The 22,464-nt window shown below is 39.8% G+C and overlaps 1 protein-coding gene across 2 annotated transcripts in view; it reads left to right on the top strand.

Moving 5' to 3' along the window:
- Ttll7 (tubulin tyrosine ligase like 7) overlaps nt 1-5,966 on the top strand; it is a 119,724-nt gene extending 113,758 nt beyond the window's left edge. For both annotated transcript variants that reach the window (XM_040751615.1, XM_040751616.1), the window contains exon 21: nt 1,489-5,966. In XM_040751615.1, coding sequence (XP_040607549.1) covers nt 1,489-1,609 — 121 coding nt within the window. In that variant the 3' untranslated portion in view covers nt 1,610-5,966. The remainder of the gene's footprint in view (nt 1-1,488) is intronic.
- The last annotated feature ends 16,498 nt before the right edge of the window (nt 5,967-22,464 follow it).

Raw genomic sequence — 22,464 nt, 5'->3', positions numbered from 1 at the left:
TTTTACTGCTCTATTAACTTAATGATCGGCACAATTATTTATAGTTTGTGATATTAGGTAACAGATTTAGTAGGTATTATCATTCATGATGAAATAATGTTTATGGATATTATGGAAAATTCTATTTTAATCTGAATGCTGTTTGCAGTTTGATTATAATGAATTCTTTTCTTTCTCTAAGATTCACAAGAAACAACTGCAAATTTAATTTCCCATTAATATAGATGTATCCTCAGCATTGTTGCACATAGATATGTGCATGCCTGTGCCACATAGGCAGCTGACAGTTATTACCCCTCCCTTTGTTTCCTATATCTTTATTTATGATACTGTCTAGAGGGTTCCAGTGTCCAAAGAAGGACGTGAATCAGTTGACACTCCCATGTCATTTATTTTTCCAAGACCACAGCTAATCATTGGTCTTCTGTTGTTGAACATCCATCACAGATATCTTTGTCCTGACTTTACAATACATTGCTCTTCTCATTACTACAACATAGGCTTATTTATATACTATGGTTAATTTCCATTTATATTTATAAATTTCCTTTGCCATTCAACTCTAGACCTATAGATTAGAAAATATGGGTGCCCAACTCATATGTAACTCCCCGTTTCCAAAGCTTGGCATTGAAAACAATAAAACAAATAAACAAAAACATGGTCCAGTTTATTGGCAAATTAGACCTGAATTAGCACATAAATTTACTTGTAATTTTCAGTAATTGTAAATATTCATACTTTTATTATATAAAAATTCATGCTTTGTTTCCAGAATGTTGGCACTTTGATGAATAAATACACATGTGGGAAACACACACATGTATGCATATATATTACCCACATATATATGTATACTACTGTATACATATACTATCTTTGTCTTTCTAAAATCTGGGGAAAATCATATATTTGGAAATACATTTGGCTTCATGGCTACATCAATCTGTAACCATAAACACTGAATTTTCTAAGAATACAAAGTATCCAATTAAGAATGTTTTAGATGAACTATAGTTGTAATGGAGACATTATACCATTAGGATCCATAGTTCTATATCTTTGAAATAAAAGCTATTATTAATGTGGATTGCTAAATTTTCCATGAATATCACTGGTTCTTGTATCAAGTTTTAAAGAGATATTTACCTGGCTCCACATCTCCACATGTTACCTACAGGCACTGATGATGAATTTTAAGTTCATGTGAACCAACAAAGCAGTCACGTGATGTTTGAGAGCAATGATGACAGCATGTCACGGGATACTATTTCCATATGTTGTGTGTGTGTGTGTGTGTGTGTGTGTGTGTGTGTGTGTTTAACTACCTGAAGCTTGATCTTAAGATGGAAATTTTTGTATGAATTGTATTGTTGTGATAGTCACGGTTTCAGACAGGGATTGGTAAATAGTTTGTATAATTCTTTCATGAATGACATTGACATTTAAGTTTTTGCAACGACCTAATTTTGTAACTATCTTTTTTAGGTATTTGCTACCAGGAAGTGCCCAATTCCTCATGAGATCACAACTGTACAACGTGAAATATAATGCATCCGGAATGACTCGCTCCAATGTTTTGTTTACATCCCGATATGGCCATTTGTGAGACTGAATGGAAGATTGCCATGGGCTATGCATAATAGCAATTCATTCATTTTTCTCCAGTTGAACCTTAAGGAAGTGACCCTTATGTGCTGTTTTATGTATATATGTCATACAGGTGTGTGGGCTACATACACACTTGCGCTCAAGTAACATATAAATATATATATTTATTATGTGTAAGAAAAATTAGCAGAAAACTGAATATAAGATTTAACCTTTCTGGAAATGTAATAAACCATGTTAAACTTGTTTACACAAATATGCAAATGTGTGGAATTTGCTAGGTTTATACGTAATTGCTTCCTACTAGAAATGTTATTTTTGCTGCAGAGTGTATAAAGCAGACTTGATCTTGAAGATCCCATCACAGTGTTAAATTATTTTCTAGATAACACAGCTTTGACTTCAGAAAGCACTAATAGTATCGTATTACTTCTCTCACTCATAGTAGCTATTTAACAGCGAAACACAGGAGACTTAGAAACCTGGGGTTGGCTTAGTGATAAGATTAGGATAAAACGGGGTTGTTGTTACTATAGCACACTGTGACTTACTAGAAAATATCCCGGCCTGACTCTCCAACGTTTTATTCCCCATACGGAAATTTAGCTACTTGTTCTAGTGTATATTTTCAATAAAGATCCGATACAATTACGGCGTGATCTAAAATGGGAGACATTCCAGTGGACTAAGAACAAAATGAAAACTTGCTTTAATTTGGCTTCCCGTGGGGAGTCACATAGAGAAACAAGGTGTTGGTGATGATAGAGCCTTAGCTGTGTGACGTTGGGCCTCGACGCACTCACTTTTCTTTGGAAAGTAGATCATTGATGGGTTGAAGGATCTCAATGTTGAGACCAGTTTACCTTGCAAAGCCTAATGATAGTGGTTTCTCATTTCACCGCAGAAAAAACATTCTAAAGACTCTTAAGAGGACTCTGCACTGAGCACATGTCACTATTCATGGGCTGGTGTGCCTGCCCTCCACACAGTCTCTTCTTCAGTGCTCAGTAGGGCGTTGTCTTTCTGTCCAAAGGCATCATGCATGTGTTTCTCAGCAGCATTCTCCCATGCCCCCTTCTTCTTACCTGTGGTTAAAAACCACTGTGTGTGGTGTGTCCGTTCCGTCTCCCAGTCAGATATAGACAGCACAGCCGTGGATTTTTAAACTCAGGAAGTGTAATATTTGCTCAAACTTATGTCCAAGGGTTTTACTCACAGAAGCTAAGTATTTGGAAAACCACCATCTCTTACCCTAAGATCTATTCCCAGTCAATGAAGAAATGACTCCAAAGAAGCCATAGTGAGAGCCCATCTGTCGCAAATTCATTCAAAGTTGGGCCAATGGTGACCCAAAGTTGTAAGGTAGATGTACTTTATTTTTAAGACTACCTTTGGCGAGTGCGTTTTTCCTGTGATACTCATTTCATACACAAACTACCAGTAGCTGCTTTGCTTCTGCGTGGCAGCCTATCATGCACATTCCATCAGATACTTTTCTTACCGGCTACATCCCACACAACTTTGTCTTGTGTTTTCAAAAAGAGAATAAAGCCTCTAGAGGAAGAAAGTGTGGGATTTAGGAATCCATATCGTGAATTCTTAAATATGGTATATATTTCTTAAAATTAGTGATGTAAATATTGAAACACTACAGAATCTTTTTGGGAATAATCAACAAATCAGTCCCTTTTATGGTTTACTTGTAGTCATCTTTGTTTTCAATTCATGATTTAAAAATCATGGAGAAATAAAAGAACATAAAAGTCATGGAGATATGTTTTAAAGTGATTGGTAAATGATACCAACCCAGTGTGTTGGTCATTCACTTCGTTTATCTTAAATCACAGATGATTAATTAGAGTGTATGCTTTGGGACTTCTGTCTCATACAAGAAAGGAATTTTTATTTAAAAAAAACAATGAAATTGGAACCATCCCACATTAGAAATTCTCACCCTGGAAGCACACATTAAAAACCAAGAGTAAATTTAAATGCATAGAACTGCCAAGTATTTGGTGAACAAACATCATTTCCCTAGGTACTCAAGCAAGGCCTTATTTTGAGCACTAGGATTTCATTGCCTACATTTCCTGTTTCAACTAGCTGGATACAGTGAAGTTGTGCAGAAAGCCATGTGCTCATTACTTATGTGCATTACCTGGTGTGCTGTGGACTGTGGTTGTCATAGCACCATCCCCTAATGAGCAGCTATGAGAAGACATGATAATGAACCATGCAAATCTCAGGAGGCCATAGACAGGTATTAGAGGTATAAAATATTCCCTAGTTTTGTTATCCGTTTCTTAAGCGTATGGTTAAAACATATCTGCATAAGATACAGTGTAAATATCTCCTTTGTAGTAGAGAAAGCAAACCAGAAAATACTTAATCTCATCAGGGTTTTATTTTTATTTTTATTTTAGAATGGATTTTGGTTTACTTACAAGGGTAGAGGATAGGAATAGACAGGCTGCCCTAGTCATTTGGTTCCTCTCAAGGTTGGAATGCTTCCCCAAACTGTAAGATATGAATTTTTCCAAATTGTCCAAGTAGTAACTTGTTTGTTTTATATCATTACCTACAAGCATAATCTAAAGTCGCAATTTAGTTTTCACTGGAGTAAGACAACCTTGTGGGTTTGAATGTATTGAAATACTCTATTGTAATTCATTTACTTTGCATGAACTTTATTTTGTTAGATTTCATTTATCTTTAATATGTGAACATAAAGTTTTAAATGGAGCACAGAGTTAAGCAACTCTGCTATCTGTAAGGATTTGCCTAAATGAGATCAAATCCCCTAGAGTTTCCATGACTCCTCATCTCTAGAGTTAAACTAAACCCAACCAAAACCAAATGCTTTCTTTTACCCAATATTTATGCACACACAGAAAATGTGTGGCTCCTAGATTTCCAGAAAATGATTCCATTCCATTTTCTCTTTAGCTTGGAAAACAGATTGAGTATGGGATTATTCTGATTTGAAATTTCAGATGTTTGTCTATAAATTTAATGCTTTCTTCTTTAACATGTCAGTGTCATTCTGTGTAAACATTATCTTCAAATTTAAACATATGCAATACACACTATTCAAAATACCAAAAAGATAGCAGCATAATGCCATTATTTAATCTCTAATGCACTGATTCATTCTTAAATATATAGTCTTTAAAAGATAGTGAATACCTCAAGAGTGAAAGGAAACCCTTCCCTTTCTATTTAGCAATGCTACTTTGTATTCAGAATCTCATGTGCTTGGTTATGAGGCTTCGCCAACAATAAAAGGGGTAGATGTACAATTGTGTTACTGTGAATTTGCGATGTGGGGGCATTTTCTCTTCTCTTTAAATTGAGAGCTTCAAGTATAAAGGACCATGTTGTCTACATATTGATGATTAGATATCCAACTATTGTCTGGCTAATGTTGGCTTGTAAATAAATGAAAACTGTAGAAATATATTCATAAAGAAAACTTGATTCCCCACACTGCTTCCTCTCTCTCCTACTTTCGTTCTTCAAATCCCCCTGAAGCTTTAGATGTGCAATGGACAAAGTAAAGGAAAAGAGAAATCTTGCGTTCTAAACATTGGTCTTCCTTGAATTCTTATAGTGGTGTGTTTTTTACCCCTAAGAAACAGCAAAACTTCAATGAAATATTGGGTCAAGTTCTGTTTGCTGAGAACTTTAGGAACAAGGTTGAGGTCTGTACACCTAAAACCCATGAAGTCTCTGTGAAGTGTGAGACACATGGTAAGAGTCTTACAGTAGAAACGGATGTGTTGAAATAGCACACATTGAGATTGCTGCTAATTTTGGGGGGTCTGTCGTGAGGTGGTGTTTGGTGTATTGGAAGGGATGTGCTCAGGTAAACATTGTGATGCTGAGGGGTTGATCATCTAGGAAGAGCTGCATAATACTCCTGCTTTATGACCACCTGTGAACTCGAAAGCTCTTCTGTGGGCAAACACATCACTCAACAGACTAACCAGTCTTAATAAGAAGGCTTGCCTGTGACAAGTGGTCAAATACTTACTCTGTTTCTACCCAAGGCTAACAGCCATTCTGACCCCCGAGTTCATATAGCAGTGACTGTACATACCCCAGCATCTGAATTTTAATGGACTTGCAGAGGAGTCTGAATTTGAGGGTGAGAGAGTCCATGAATGTTGGGTCAGACTACGCCTGTGTGATTTACTTCCTGTATGTGAATACAAATGTTACAGAAGATGCACTTGAAATGTCAACAAAATGTGCAGTTGGCATTGCCATGGCATGCTTTAGCATGTGACACCTGTATGGAGAAATTACTTCAATTACTCAGATATGTTACTGTAATAAAAATGTCAACACAAGAAGTTTACAATATGTCATCATTTGATCTGTTTTTACACATGCACACCACACAAACACACACACACACAGACACACACATACATTTCAGTAGGAGCAGAGAGTGGCACCCAGTTAAGTAAAATGAATTAAGCTTTCAACTTAATGAACATATTTTCATAGTAACTTTTTGCTGCTGTGTATCAACTTTAGGGGGATAGGGATAGGGTTACTTGCTACTAAGAAACAACCCAAGAAAATAAATTTGTTGTTGACTTCACTAGGTGGAAGACAAAGTGTTCTGTAAGTTAGTAGCAACAGTTTACTATGATTATATATTAAATTATCTCAGGAATGAATTTCATGTTTTATAAATGTATGCTAGCAATAGTCAAGGCTTCACAATGAAGCACATTTTAGTCTTCTTGTTGTTCATCACATTTTTTTTAATAACAAACTTCAGATAGTTTCCCTTTATTTGTTTGACATGCTGGAGAAGGGATCGAAATCCCCAAGCATCATCAGCAAGGCGCCTACACTGAACTTTAGACCACATGGGCTTTCTCTAAAGAAAGGAGGCATGTTAAAGCAAGGGTCCAGTCATAGGGAGTGGGCAATTTAGCAGACACGCCTTAATTTTTGTAACTGACAAATGATGTATAAATGACTGTGTTTATGTGCACGTTCTTACGTTTATGTGTGTGTGTATGTATGTGTGTGCTTATATGTGTGTACTTGAATGTGTGTACCTATGATCTGTGTTTGTGTGTAATACATATGTGTGCATGTATATGCGAGTGACTATATGTGTGTATGTTTACCCACACACTCATGTGCAGAAGATGGAGAAGACGCCTTCCTCCTTCCTTATGCTGCATCCGTTCCATGAGATGGGGTCTCTCAGTTGTCCTATCATTTTTAGCTAGCCTCCCTGGTCAGCCAGTCTAAGGGATCCTCCTGTCTGCACCGCCACAGTTAGGGTTACAGGTGCACAGACCATGTTCAGCTCTTGTGGGTGCAGCAGATCTGAACTCAGGTCTCAGCACTTGTGCAGCAAGAACTCCTACCCACCGTCTTTCTCAGGCCCCGAAGTTGACTTTTAAAATATGTTTTAAAAATTCATACCATTTTTATTAAAATATTATACAGCTTTTTTTCTGAGATGAAAAATGATGATGCCAATGTGTCTGACTTGGTATCTACCTATTTTATCAAAGAAATAATCATATATTAAACTATACAAATGTAATTCATATAGTTCAGTTTAATTAAAAGTCTGAAAATCTTTAATTGTAAAATAAAATATCCCGGAATAATTTATGGCATTAGAAATCACATTCAAAAGAAAAGGAACTTTTTTCAGGAAGATAATAGAATTTTAAACTAATTTGTAGAGTTGGATTTTTTTTTTGTGTTGCTGTTGTTGCTGTTGTTTTGTTTTTCAAGACAGGGTTTTTTTCTCTGTATAGCTTTGGAGCCTGTCCTGGAACTTGTTCTGTAGACCAGAGTGGCCTTGAACTCATAGAGATCTGCCTGCCTCTGCTTCCTGAGTTTTGGGATTAAAGGCATGCACCACCACTGACCTGCTGGAGAGAGTTTTTAATGATTATTTCTCATACGTGTACAGAAGGTGGTGAACACAGTGCCTATCACCATGATGTGGCAAAAGGCGAGGAGAAAATAGTGAATGTAAAAGACGTTTGTGTTGCACTACTGTCTAGACCTACTATGACTGAGAGGGTACTGGGGGTGTGGCTTGGTGGTACAGTGCCTACTTCACACCAGTAAGTCACCGTGTGCAGTCCCATCGCTGCAAAAACAGACAAAACCCAAGAGTCTTGAAAGATGAGACTAGAATATGTGTGAGGTTTGTACCAGTGTCACCATGGTAACGTGCTGCAATGCATTTTCCAAGGCTAGTCCTCTATTGAGAGGACTTTGGGAAAAAAGCAAACTAAACTCGTCTACTTGCTAGTAAGCAGACATGACACGTAATACTGTATTCTAATAAACAATGGTGTCATATTTACAGGCATGGAGAGTCAGACCTGGTGTCAGAAATTTACTAGGACTTGTCACTTGAGATTTTTCTCACTTTCAGAAGACTGTTTAAACCTCATTTTTCAAGAGAGTTGGCTTGGATCCAGCAAGCACGCTCTGAAATAAAATAAACTTAATGATAGGCAACATAACTGTGATGTATAAAGTCATGTAAAATAATTTAAGAATCCTGTCAGGATGCCGTCAGAATGGGTAATGACAAGACATTCAACATCTATTGGGTCCTATGTGATAAGGGCTTTTGTCATTAATGAGGCTCTAGCATTACTCATTGACAGTCAAGAGCTTTGCGTGATATCTTGGTACATCTAGAAGCCCTTGATAGCCATCTGAAATCATATTCTCAAGCAGAAAGCCAGCTGCTGGTGGAGGAAGATGGGATTTATCCAGAGCTGGTCACATTATTTGTGAGAGACAATATCTGTCATGTCAGGTGTTTTCCTGTGCAGTGGTGTCTTCTCAGTCCTGGTAAGTTCTGCCACAGTTGTTTTATGCTGTACAAAAGACCATTGAATTACCCCTCTTCAACAACATGACAAAGCTATCCTTGGATGTATTTAAGGGGTATAAACTGAAATGCATTATCAAAGTCTAAACTAAAAAAATAAGAATTATTTTTAAGGTTTTAATTATGTGTATGTATGTGTGAGTGTATGTGGGTATGTGCACATGACAGCAGGTACCTACAGAAGCCAGGAGAGGGCATCAGATCCTCTGGAGCTGGAGTGCCAGGTGGCTCTGAGTTGTTGGGGGACTAAATCCAGGGTCTCTCCAAGGGCAGGAGGTGCTTTTAACTGCGGAGTTGTCTTTCCAGCCCCCAGACTGAAGCATTTCATGTAGTAATTAAGGATACTGACATTCTCCTAAACTGAGGAGTGAACATCTTGGCTCTTCTCTTTTGAAGTATCATTTCATGCCTTCAATATTTGAGTCAATAATGGAAACTCGGAAACCTAACAAATGAAACTGTCCTCAGAGCAAGTGTAAGTGGGGACAGATATATCCTTCGCGTATTAAATCAGTTCTGCAATAACAAAACTTTCAAGGGTAACCACAAAGCACTCATTTAGTCAAGTTCTGTTGTATTTTGGCTATTTTGTTGCTTGTGTGAGAACAAGATCCTCTAACAGATCAAGAATGGAATTAATTTTGAAACCTGCAGCATTCTGCTAGCAGTAAAAATGTTAATCTGTGTATTTATATTACATCTGACTTAGAGGAAAAGCATATGACACAGTATATCTGAAAAATTGAGAATATATAAACCTTAATACATTCTAAGAAAATACCATTTCAGCATATTACCTCATTTTCATTAAAATGATGGAAATGTGAATACAGAAAATCACTTAGTCCTCAGGCTAAAAATAGGTAGATCATCAAAACCTAATATCATTTTAGCTCAAATTGGTATTTGTTCAGTAAATGTTCTACTTCATAATGTGGAAAGTACAAAGGAAAAATTCAAATTTGGGGAAGAAATAGGGCTTTAAAAAACCAAACAAACAGCTAATTCTATTGTTTTGCCTTCTGAAACTGAAGCTATAGGCTTGCCATGAAAGATTATTGCAAAAAAAAGAATAAACCGATCCCTCTGAAATGATTTTGAATTCATCCAGTACTGCAACATATTAGCCGTAGGTTCTTCAGCCAAGTCTTACTTATATTCAGTTTTCAAATTACGTCATCTCTCAGTCCCATCACAGCTATGTTATTTCTAAGATAAAAATAACAACAAAAACATAAGGCCAATCTTGTTAACTTTTCTTGTCTTAACTAAAACAGTGTGAGCTCACACATATTTGAAAGAAGAGAAGTGGGAAAGTTACATGTGCTGGTTAGTTTAATTGTCATGGTAACACAACCTTAATACTTGCTGGAAAGACAGCCATTGTGGTAGTGTATTGTTTACGACCTAATAAAGTGACCGGAAGAACAGAAAAGCAAGGAAGCCAGCCACTAGAGAGTTCTCACCTCTACCAATGCTCAGGCTGACGGGGTGACCCACTGAACCTCAGCTTGCATCCCCAGACGGCACGGCTCTTATATGCTCTCTAGTGCTGGGATTCAAGGTGTGTGCCACCGCTGCCCATCTTCTATGGCTGTGGCTGGCTTTGCATTCTGACCTTCAGTGGCTTTATCAGATCACAAACAGAATATCACCACACAGTCTTGTGGGGGTGCTGTCTACATTGGGTTGGCTGTGGGTTTTCTGGGGCGGGGTCCTGTGCTGTGGTAAAAGCTGACAAATGAAGCTAAGCACCAGCATGCATTTGCCTCTCAACTCTTGACTGTGGCCACAATGTGACCAGTTGCTCATATTTCCACCATCAACTCTCTTGTATCGATGGACTGTACCCCAAGCTGACACTGCACTTGTGAGCTAAAAAAACCCCTTTCTTCCTCTAGTTGCTTCTAGTGAGGATATCTTCTCATAGCAATGGATATGAAGCCAGAATAAGATTATTCTGTTTCTGCCTCAGTATTATCTCTCATTGTTTTTTTCTTTTTCTTAGCAACTAAGCCTGCAGGCAGGGTCGTACTGCTCTGAGAATCAGGTAAAGAATTCAACCCGTTGAGGTACGTTGGCCGCTTAGAATCACTTGTGTCCTGGTAAGTCAGAATAACTCCTTTTATGATCTGCCAGGTTCTGGTGTAGATCTTCCCTCTTCTAAGATGGGAGATATTTCCACAGGAGCCTGATGATGGCATGAGGCAACCTAAGTGAGAAGACTTTTTTGTAGCTCATGGCTTAAGAAGAGAGCAAGAATGGCCACTGTCTATCCTTCTTGGCTTTTAATGCCTTTGCTTTAGCTTTGGCTGTAGAAGGGACAGACATTCCCTTCCCGTCTTCCTTCTTCATCTTGGCAAAACAGTCTATGGTGGCTGTAAGAGCTGGAGCCTCAGTGAAGGAAGTGCATCAGCTCAGGACTGACTTTCAGGTTTTGTAATGTAGCTCACTTCCTGTCCACTCTGTGTTTCCTGATTGAGGAGGTGACACCCTGTGTGCCCCTGGTAGCAAATCATCCACAGCAACAAGAAGACCAGGACACCCCCTACTTTCAGGTGACCCAAGATCCTGTGATTCAGGAGGCACAGGCTGTTCCAGGAGAGTCAGGCTTAGTTGAACACGGATTGGTGTAGGGAGAGATCTCTTGTATCTGCTACACTAGCCACGCCCATTTGGTCACAGGTACATGGGTGAGGAGAGATAAAAGGAAAAGGGGGGCTCGATCTTTTTTTTGGAGCTGCGTCGGAGTGGAACAGAGTGCTGACCTCAATTCTCAGCTTCTCATGCAAGTGACTTCTCTCTCTCTAATAAAGTATCATACGACTCCCCTCACCGCTATCCTCAGCGTGGCTCATTTACCATTATCAGATTGGGAGATTGGGATATGCCATAGTTGGATGTGTCTTTTCTCCCAAGGGCTCTTTTTCTTTTTCTTTTTTTGTAACTTTGGCTATCAGCATGCTGGGTAGTAGGCAGTAGGTAAAAGGTTATAGGCAGGGCTATTAGAAGATCATCCTGGGTACTGTCCCTGAAGGAGTTAAAGTATCACTCGTGAAAGAGTTGATTACTTCTCGCAAAAGGAGTAAACATACCTGGTCTCACTGTCCAACAATTTGATCTCGGTCAGTCCTCTACTGCCCTCCCAGGGTGCGGCATGATGCTCTGACACCATAAAGTCTGCCAGAGCTGAGTAGATACCACTGATATGCCCGTGAACTTTGAGAACCATACCTCTTTTCTTTGTAAAGTTATCCAGTCTCAGACATTTTACTACAGTAATGAAAAGTGGAAGAGCACAAGGTGTGTGCAAAGGCCGTTCACCGACATAAGTCCCAAACACCTAGATGCCATGCTTCGCAGTTTGGATTTTGTCCTTACATTACATTTCAACATTCATTCTAAAAGCATTTTATGCAATGCATTTTGATCCTAACCCCCATGTCCTTTCAGATTCTCTCCGTCTTCGTGCTTACCCAGCTTGTATTCTTACAAAAGAGTAAAATCAAACCAAAAACCCAACCAACCAACCAAAAACCTGTGGGATTCATTTTGCAGTGGTTGCCTATTCCTGAACACAGGCCTGCTTTGGAGTGTGGCTGGAATTCCCAGCAACACCCCATTGTAGAGAACTGATTTTCCATGTCCCAGAAGATACCAATTGCAAACTCTTCCTGCATTAGACGTGGGGCTTTGTGTGTACTTCCCTCCTTTATGCTGGGACGCTGTCTGCTTGAATTTTTTCAGGTCTTGTGTGTGCTGTCAGAGTCTCTGTGAGTTCATATTACATCACCGTTTTAGAAGAAGGACGGAAGACACAGAGTCTGTATTTTAAGAAGTTGGCTATGTCAGCCCTGTGGGAGAGAGTAAAGACTGGACATTGGGAATAGCCATACAAACCAGTTAGTCAATAAATTCCCTCTCCTTCCTCCCCTTCTTCCTCTCCCTCCCCTCTTGTCCCCTTCCCTTCCCTTTCTGTCCCTCCATCAGTGTCTCATGTAGCTCTAGCTGTCCTTTAACTGATTATGCAGGCTAGGATGATCGTGAACTTCTTCTCTGTGTCGACACCCCAGAGACTTAGCATTGTAGGCGCTATCACACACAGGACGCATGCTGCCGGGGTTGCGCAAGCTAGGCAAGCATTCTGCCAACTGGTCTACATTCCCAGCTCCCAAGACACATTTCCAAGAAGGATTTCATCTGGCCAAGAATAAAGGAGAGAAGTTAGAACCGTCCTAAAAAAAATTACCATTAAAATTATTTAGGCAAAAAATTCTTTGTTTAATACCCGGATTAAAGCCATTCGTTCAAGCCTGGCTATGACGCCCAATTTCACTTTAACAAACACGTGTCACACACCAACTGTGTGTCAACAGCAATGATAGCCAGTAAAGAAACCAATTATTAATACCCCCATTTTCCAAGGCCTTAAATTCTGGTGTCAAGAAAATCTAAACAAAGTATTATGAACCTAAGTGTAAATAACTGTTGTGTGTAAAAAAGTTTACCAAATATTTATTTTGTAGCATGGGGCACCCCTTCCCAACGGGAGGGCTCGGTTCTGTAAGGATTGTGAGTCCTTAGCAACTTGCTTAGTGCGTCACAGAACTGTGGGGCCACTCCTGTAGACTGTAGGTGGGGCATGTGAGTAGATTGTAGCAACAGAACAGCTCAGGCCTGGAAGCTGCTCCTTAGGAAGGGTTCCGGGGTTGTGTAGTTTTATCTTTAACATGGACGAGAAGTGTGTCATGTAACTGCCGTAAGTCTGTATCCAAATCCAAAGTGTATCACCCAGGAGCAAGTGCTTGGTAAGTTACTTAATGGATGGCTTGTTTCTTGCTTTCCTTATCTGCAAAATGGGGGTGATGGTGGGGGTACCCATAGGGATGCTGGGAAGATTTATTTGTTCATTTGTGTAGTCAGTGAGATGTAGTTTCATTTTTATTCCCTCTGACGAGGAGCCTTCAAAATAACTATACCCAACAGCCAGGCTTTTTATTTTATTAAATAAACACCTTTATTGACTTGGTGCAGTTTTTAAAAAGTTATTTTTATTATGTGGCTTCACAGTAGATTTTGATTATATGTTGTATTTAAAGCTGATTCTCACACATCTTCAACTTAATGACTTGTAACACTGAAAATTGCATTCCCATCGATTGTTCTTTGCCTGGTGTTGATTTTTTCTGTCTGTGTTACCAATAGGATGGTTTTTCTGTCCCCCCCATCAATAGCATTAGGAGAAAGCTTATATCACCAGATATCTTTTCATTTTGAGGTTTAAATGATGAGCAGATGACTGTCCATGTTCAACGATCATACTTTCTAACATCTTTTCATTTCAAACATGGCTTTGTTATTGGTTTTCATTATGAGGCGACGGAGATTAATTTAAAAGGCTCTATTTCTGCATGCAGCTGCTGGTACTGTTGGTCAATTGCTCAGTTGTGCTAGCACTGTTAGTGACACTGTTGGAGTTTAGCTAAACTCTCACTCAAAGAGCCCCTGTACACGATTTTTATATAAAAATCATTAATTAATAGTGTATTCTTTTCAGCAAAACAGTAACTTTGATGTATAATATCCGCACGGGGGTCCTGGGAGCAAAGGCAGACCGGAAACTAGAAAGAAGAACTAAGCCAACTCTCCCTGATAACCCTTACATGCAGTGAGCTATCCCGGACTCAAAAGGAAGCCTCCTGAAGGTGCTCTGTGGATACATTAAGCAAACCTCTGACATGTTCGAGATACTGAAAAATTTTACACACACACACACACACACACACACACACACACACACACACACACACAGACGTTTGTGTGCCTTGGAGACCAGAGACCACACTTCAGCTGTTTTTTTGAACTGGTCTTCATAAACTTAGAGGTGAGTCATTGAAAGGAGGATTCCACAAGTTTCTGGAGTTTTGCCATCTCTAGGTGGGTAGCATTCAGACAATAGTGGGGACTTGGAAGACGTCATTGTTGAATAAAGATAAACTTTCACTCTCCTATTGTCAGTCATGAAGCATATACTATCTGCCTCCAAAACATACTCACAAAAACATACTCAAAGCCGGACGGTGATGGCGCACGCCTTTAGTCCCAGCACTCGGGAGGCAGAGGCAGTCGGATCTCTGTGAGTTCGAGGCCAGGCTGGACCAATAGCCTCCAAAACAATACAGAGAAACCCTGTCTCGTAAAAAAAAAAAAAAAAAAAAAAAAACCAAAAAAACATACTCAAGCCTTCTGCCATGGTCATGTGATTGAATACATGATAGTCAGATACGATGATAAATGACTCCCAATCTCCCAGCCTCTATTATTGTAGGAGCCGGTTTAAAACATGATGGGGGTAGGGGAGGTGGCCGGACATTAGGGCTAGAAACCCATGTAAGTTCTAGGAAGCGGCAGACACAGGATGGTCCATGCGACTGTCTATACTGAGGAGCTATGTGACTGACTGAGAAATGTTGCCTCAGTGAAGGAGATGGAAAAGCCATGGAGGGTGATTCTGAAGTCAGATTTGGGTGTCCTCATGCATATGCACACACACCACGCACATCTGCATGTATGACGCACACATGTAAGAATAAACGTGTGTGTGTGTGTGTGGAAAGGGGGGAGAGGGAAGGAGAATATGAAAAATACAACATAATAAGAAGAGTGTGCCTATCCAGGAAAACTTTTGATTTAGGGGAGAGGGAATGCTGACTGAATAGTTTCTATTCTGACAGGAAAGCGTGTAGCTTGATTTGTACATGTGTAAAAGAAAGGTGCTCAGATGCCTCTGTGTACTGGACACACTCTATGTCCTTCTCTTATATAATGGTGCCCGATAAGAAAGCTTTTATTTGGGGTTTATACTTATTAGGAAAATTTGTTAATTGTCAACTCTCTTTGGTAAAAAGAAAATGTTTTCAGCTTTTGACATATCTATAGATGTGCTCTGTTCCTCTCTCTCCTCTCAATCCTTATTTTATAGGGTTTGTAAATTTATGTAGTCCTTATACTCCTACTATGACAGATTTCATCTGTCAACATTACAGCATTGAAAATGGGGGGGGGTTGCTCACAGTTAATTCCTGCAAGCCAGTCCCAGCTGGATGTATCATGACTGGTTCTGAAATTAAAACTGATTGTCACAATGGGTTTTGTTTGCCGTCTTCCTTGTTTGGGCTTCCATTTTATGTTTATCCAGTAACCATTTCTTTTACTTTCTTTTATTTATTGTGGTGGACTAAAATTTGTTGCGTCCGACGCAGAAGCCAACAGAGCTCTTCAGAGCGGCGCTAAGGCCTCTCCTCTCGGTGCGGCGTTTCCCCGAAGCCACAAAGTCAGGACTTTCCTGCTCCTCACTTCATTCGGCACTTTGTTTTTTTTAAAAAACGGAATTTCCTGGAGTCTATAAATGAAAACATTTGAGAGTGTACTCCAATTGGCTTCAAGTCACGCCAGTTTAGAAACCCAGAATTATTTCAAGCACTTCTAGCTGTTCTAAGGTCAGCAATTAACATTTTAATTTGTGCAAACAGCACTGAAAACGCTGTCTCTAAACAGATTGTTCCCCTTAACAAGAAAGCATTTTTGTAAAAGTTAAAACAACAACAACAACAACAACAACAGCAACAAACCAACCCCCAAACCAAAACAGCCAGTGGCAGTCAAGTTGAACAGTGCTCCTCCTTCACCAAGAGAGGGCAGCATAGGCACACCTTACAGAAATGCCTCCCAATGGGGTCTGCGGGAAGTGGCAGCGTCGTAGCCATGCCTATTAGGAATCCATCTCTTTACCTTCTCTGAACTTGATGGAGGCGGTGCTGTGATTAATTAGGGGTACGCTATGGCAATTGATGAGGCATCCTATACCCTTCGCATTTTGTTTTAGATATTTTCTGCACGCAATACGTTTCTCGATTAGAATTTCGCTTCTGGTTTGCATTTATGAGTTTCTAAAAATTGATATTGTTTTTCCTGTCAGAAATGGCTTTCAACAGGACATATTTTCTCCATCTGGTATAACAAAGTTCCCGGAAAAAAAATTGTAAGAGTTTTAGATGTGTGAATGATGGCTTTTAACTTTCTATCTTGTTTTTAAAGCGATGCCTGTCTGTAATATCCATTTTTTTGTTAACAAGTGTGGCTGGAAAGTTTAAGATAATTTTGGTACTGTATCAATTTCTGTCCTGTTGGTGGGATAAAATGACCTGATGGAAACCACTTGGATGTAGAGTTATAGAAATGTGTATGTCCCCTGGAAGACATTTCAACAGGCAGGAAGATGGGCTGTGAAAACAGGAAGCCTCCTGATCACATTGTGCAGAACACAGGAAGCCTCCTGATCATACTGTTCAGGACACAGGAAGTCTCCTGATCACACTGTGCAGGACACAGGAAGTCTCCTGATCACACTGTGCAGAACACAGGAAGCCTCCTGATCACACTGTGCAGAACACAGGAAGCCTCCTGATCGCACTGTGCAGAACACAGGAAGCCATCTGATCACACTGTGCAGGACACAGGAAGTCTCCTGATCACACTGTGCAGGACACAGGAAGTCTCCTGATCACACTGTGCAGGACACAGGAAGCCATCTGATCACACTGTGTAGGACTCAGGTGGCAGAGAGGTAACTGCAAATGAGGCCAGGCTCTCTCAAAACCCACTTCCTTTGAGGGAAGGTAATATCCTTCTTCTACTTCCTTCCCAAACAGGCCTGCTAGCTGGGGCCCAGGTGTTCAAACTTGAACCTGAAACCTGAAACAGTAACAACTGTTGCTGGACATAAGACTGACTTTGAATATAAACAACCCACACTTGAATAAAATTCCAACATGGAGACTTTGCATGGATTTTGAATATTTAAACAACTAATTATAATTATCTTAATTAGTAGTTTTGCTGGATCAAGCAGGTTAATGTTAGAGAAAGCATTTCCACTTATGGGTTTCATGTTCTAACAAAATATAATGTCTTTAGGTTGTAGAGACAAAATACTAAACTCATATTGTTTCTAGACAACAGCAGGTAGGAGTTGTCTACAATGCATAACAGTTAAAACTGGGTAAGGCCAGATCTTAAAAATGTCAGCAGTGGTGGCGCATGCCTTTAATCCCAGCACTCAGGAGGCAGAGGCAGGCGGATCTCTGTGAGTTCAAGGCTGGGCTGGACTAACAGCCTCCAAAACAATACAGAGAAACCCTGTCTCGTAAAAACCAAAAAAAAAAAAAAAGTCAGTAACGAGTTACCATACTTATTAAACACATGTGTTTTTTTTTATGGATTTGTGAATTCATCAGTTTGGGGTGTGGGAATGTCAGAAGGTAAACAAAAGAATAAAATCTCCTGATTAAAAAAATATACGATAGTTCCAAATTTAGGAAGCATACTTTTGGGTGATTTTAAACTTAGAAATGTCAGAATGTAGTTGAAATGCATGCAACTAATATCTATCATTAAAAGATGTAATTTAAAGCATTAGTAGTACTTTAAAATTTTTGTGCAAACTTTAATGTGCTTTCTAAGGTTTATGTTGAAGGGTGCATCAAAAATGCCAGTGCAGGTTGGTCAGCTGGCTCAGGGGGCAAAGTACTTGTAGCACAGTTTGATAAGGTGGCGGTGCTCCCGCGAGGAGGTGGTGGTGCTCCCGCGAGGAGGTAAATGGAGACTTTGAAATCCCTAGAGCACGAAGACAGCTTGCCTGGCAAATGCAGCAAACAGGCAGTTTGTTTAAACAAAGCAGGGGCAGAGTTGTCCTTTTTCTTCTACACTCACACGGCGTCATCTGTGTGCCTGAACTCACACACAGTAACATGCACACACAGAGTTAAAAAAAAAGTCATTGCAGCGAAGGGGCATTTGCTCTGGGTACTCTCACAGTGTGTGGCTACCTTATCCTTTCATACATACCTTCTCAAACACACAAAAAAAATTGCAACTGAGATTCCCAAGTGTGACATACTTTTAATATACTTATCTCAAAACATAACAGACTTCATGTCTTAGTGATCCTCCTACCTACTCCAATGAGCCATCCATTAGTCAACCGCTGAATCAGCCCATCAAGAATTTATTGAACACATACCAGATGCCTGGTGCTTCTATGAAATCTTAGAAGCCCAGTAGATGCAATCCCAAAGGACCACAGAGGTGCTACAGGGTTCAAGATGGCCTATCAAGGAGGATAGGCAGGCCACTGAGACTAGCCTGAGGGGGTCATAGCTCATATGAGGATGGAGGGAAAAGAGACACTTGTCTGGAATTCTCAAAGCCTTGGTATGATGCTTAGATGTTAAAGAAACATAAGACAGTATTTATCCCTTGGTTCTTTGAGACAAGACTAAGGTTTAATGAGTAGAATGGATAAAGTGAATTGTCTGTTTACAATATTTATAGCTCCATGAAACAGGCTATGACTATGATATCTAAAAGACTTGATTCCATTTGACACTGGGAAGCTAATTACAAAAGGCCACGAAATAAAGAAAAACGGTCATTGAGCCAGATTGCAGATGTGTTATTTTCTAGATATTTGCAAATTACACAAATATTCTGATCGTTTCCTACTCTGCTCGAAAAGAGTATTTCTCACTGCATCTGCGTAGTTCACATTCTATGAAGAAAATGAAATCAGGCAAGGCCCGAAGAAAATTAATTGAAAACTGAGGTTTTTCCATATGCATTCTAACTGACAGATAAGGAAAACAACAGGAAATGTCCCGATTTGAAGTCCTTGTTGAGGTTGGCACAGACAGGTTCTGAGACGCTCCATGTATAATTTTTCCAAAGTTCTAACAAAAATCACAGTGAGACTACGATGACAGAAAATGAGCCACGGGGCTGGAGAAGTGGCTCAGAAGGGGCTAGGGAGATGGCTTGGTGGCTAAGGGCGCTTGCTGCCCTTGCAGAGGACCCAGATGCTTCCGTTACTTATGTGGTAACTCACTGCCATCCCTAACTGTGATCTAATGGGATCCCAAGTCCTCCTCTGACCTAAATGGATACTGTAACACATGCTGTGCACAGGCAAACATGCAAACAAAACACCCATAAACATAACATAAAATAAACATGTCTATTTTTCAAGAAAATAAGTTAAAAGAAGAGATAAGAATTTAATAATACCATTATTTTTTTAACTTTTTTATTATTACCATTTTATTTCATAAGAATCTGTTTTGGCACAAAAATCCAAGGTGTGTGTGTGTGTGTGTGTGTGTGTGTGTGTGTGTGTGTGTGTGTTTAATGTGTTTGTATATATGTTCATGTGTGTTTTCTTACCTAAGACATCATCTCATGAGATTGAGAAATTGTTTTTCTGTTGAGTTCTGACACGTAAACTTAAAACTGTCACCCACATACTATGTATACTATGTAAGTAAATATACAGAATTAAGATATTTTGTAGAGAAAGGGAGAGAATTATGAAGATAAATAGAATTCTGATGACCCTATGGATGACTATGAAGCTGCAGGAAGAGGCAGACTTTTCCTCCAACATAGTAAGGCTGAGGGGATGCGAGCTTTCAGCACGTGTGTGCCATGTGTCTAGACAAATTGAGCAGAGAAAAGGAGCAGCCACCACACACGCACAGCACATAAGGGGTCATATGCTTCCCCGGTACAGGGAATGAGTATCTCTCATTGCGCTCGGTCATGTTTTAAGACACCAAAGTTTGTTCTTGGTAAACGCTAGCTAAAATATTGAAAATCAATTTCTATTGAACAATATCTGTTTTCAAAGCTCGCAAGATACTTGGAGAATCTGGTCATGAACAGAAACAGAAACGTTTCTTATTCCCTCTTCCAAGCGTTGCAAGACATTAATTGAACAGTGAGGGTTTCCCACCTGATGGGTTACAGAAGGCACTGGAGGGCTAAAGCTCGGCTTTGCGTGGAGGACGTCAGTGCTGATAGGTTCTGGAAAATTTCTCAGAGGCTGAATGAAGTGCCTGTGACTATCTCGGGAAATGTGGAATGCACTGTGAACTCTGTATGGCCTGGAAAATGTTAAATGCAGGCATGTTTCGCTTACCAGCAGGGATCTAAGTCCAGAGAAACATGTGCTTAGTGCTTTCATGGTAGTCTGAACATCAGAGTGCACACACACACACACACACACCTTGATGTTATAGCCTGCTATACACCTGGGCTATATGATGTGATAACACCATAGATGTGATCCATTGCTGACTGGACCATTGTGCAGACCACAATTCATTTGATGTGGAAACAGAACAATTCCAAATTCAACACACAGTGTCCTCAGATACCCACGTGGACTTGACTTTGGAGTTCCTCATCCCAACACTTTTGTGTTTCTTTTGACAAGGCTGGAGATCCATCTACCCTAACTGAGCTTCTCTTAACCCATGAGGCCAACAAAGAAACTTGTTTGAAGTCCAGTTTCACTGAAAGCCCATTTCCCCCCACATTCAAAGTAAGACAGAGTTTAGATGCCAGAGTGAAGCACATGCGGTGAGTTGAGTTGAAACTTAACCTTAACTTACCATCTTAGTTACTGTGCTATTGCTCTGAACAGACACCATTACCAACGCAACTCACAAAATAAAGCATTTAATTGGGGGCATTGCTTACGGTTTCAGAGGGTGAGTCCGTGATCATCAGAGTGTGAAACATGGCGGCAGGGAGACATGGTGCTTCAGCAGTAGCTAGAGCTTACATCTGGCCCACAGGCCCGGGGCAGAAAGAGAGGGAGAAGACTGGGACACATACACTTCTTTGAAACTTGGAAGTCCAGCCCCAGTGGCACACCTCCTCCAACAAGGTTCCTAATCCATCCTAATCAGTCTACCAGCTGGGAACAAAACATTCAAACATATGAGACTCTGGGCTCATTCTCATTCAATCCAACACATTTTCCCCCTGCATTGTTATTGAGCACAATTTATGTGCAGGGGACCATTGGAAGCTCCGGTATTGAATGGGCCTGGGGCAATGACATGTTTTCCTGTGCTTCTTTTTATGCTTATTGGTGACCTTTGACCTTTGCTCTGGCACGCCATACTTTTCTCTCAGGCTCTCTGGTGCTCATTCAGAATGGTCGCAATGATTTCTATGCTCTACCACTCATTATTGCTGTAGTCATCGTTATTGTTTTATGTTTCCTAGGTTTCTGAATCTTCTAGACCTGGCATCTTTTGGTCTCTCTAATTAGTGTTTATGGCATAATCTTGACCCTGAGCTTCATCATTAATTTGCTTTTTTATTACTTGGCAATTCCCAAAACTACGTTTTGGAGTTGAGAAAAAACCAAAACCAAAAACATAAACTCTTTCTGGTAAAATAAACTAATCCTTGCAAGTAGAAGCTCTCACTCTCACACTCTTGCCCATAGGTTTTGTACATTTGCCTTGAACTTTAAAACAACACATTGGTTATTTCCATTTTTCAGATGTGTTGTGACTACTCAGAACTTTGTGTGGTAAAGAAAATAATATTCATTGTGAGTGTTAGGGAATTTATCAATATTTTTGGAGGCTTATGAGGTCACATACATTGGGAGAAGTAAAACTAGCCACCTCTCTAATCATTGGTGTCAGAGAAGTATATTTTCTGTGGACTGTTAGAAATAACCAGGGCTGGTGAGATGGCTCAGTGGTTAAGAGCACTAGCTGCTCTTCCAGAGGTCCTGAGTTCAATTCCCAGCAACCACATGATGGCTCACTACCATCTGTAATGAGATCTGGTGCCCTCTTATGGCCTGCAGGGATACATGCAGGCAGGATACCATATGTATGATAAATAAATAAATCTTAAAAAAATAAGGTTGAGGATGTATGTGTGTGTGTGTGTTTGTGTGTGAGAGAGAATATGTGTGTCTGTGTGTACATGTGTGCCTTTGTGTGTGTATGTAGGCTCCTGTGTGCATGTGCATATGTATATATGAGTGTTTGTGAAAGAATGTATTAATATCTATTTGTGTATATGTGTATGTC

Source organism: Mesocricetus auratus, unplaced genomic scaffold (assembly GCF_017639785.1).
Source record: "Mesocricetus auratus isolate SY011 unplaced genomic scaffold, BCM_Maur_2.0 Super-Scaffold_100009, whole genome shotgun sequence".
Classification (NCBI taxonomy): Eukaryota; Metazoa; Chordata; class Mammalia; order Rodentia; family Cricetidae; genus Mesocricetus; species Mesocricetus auratus.
This window is presented reverse-complemented; position numbering and strand designations above follow the sequence as displayed.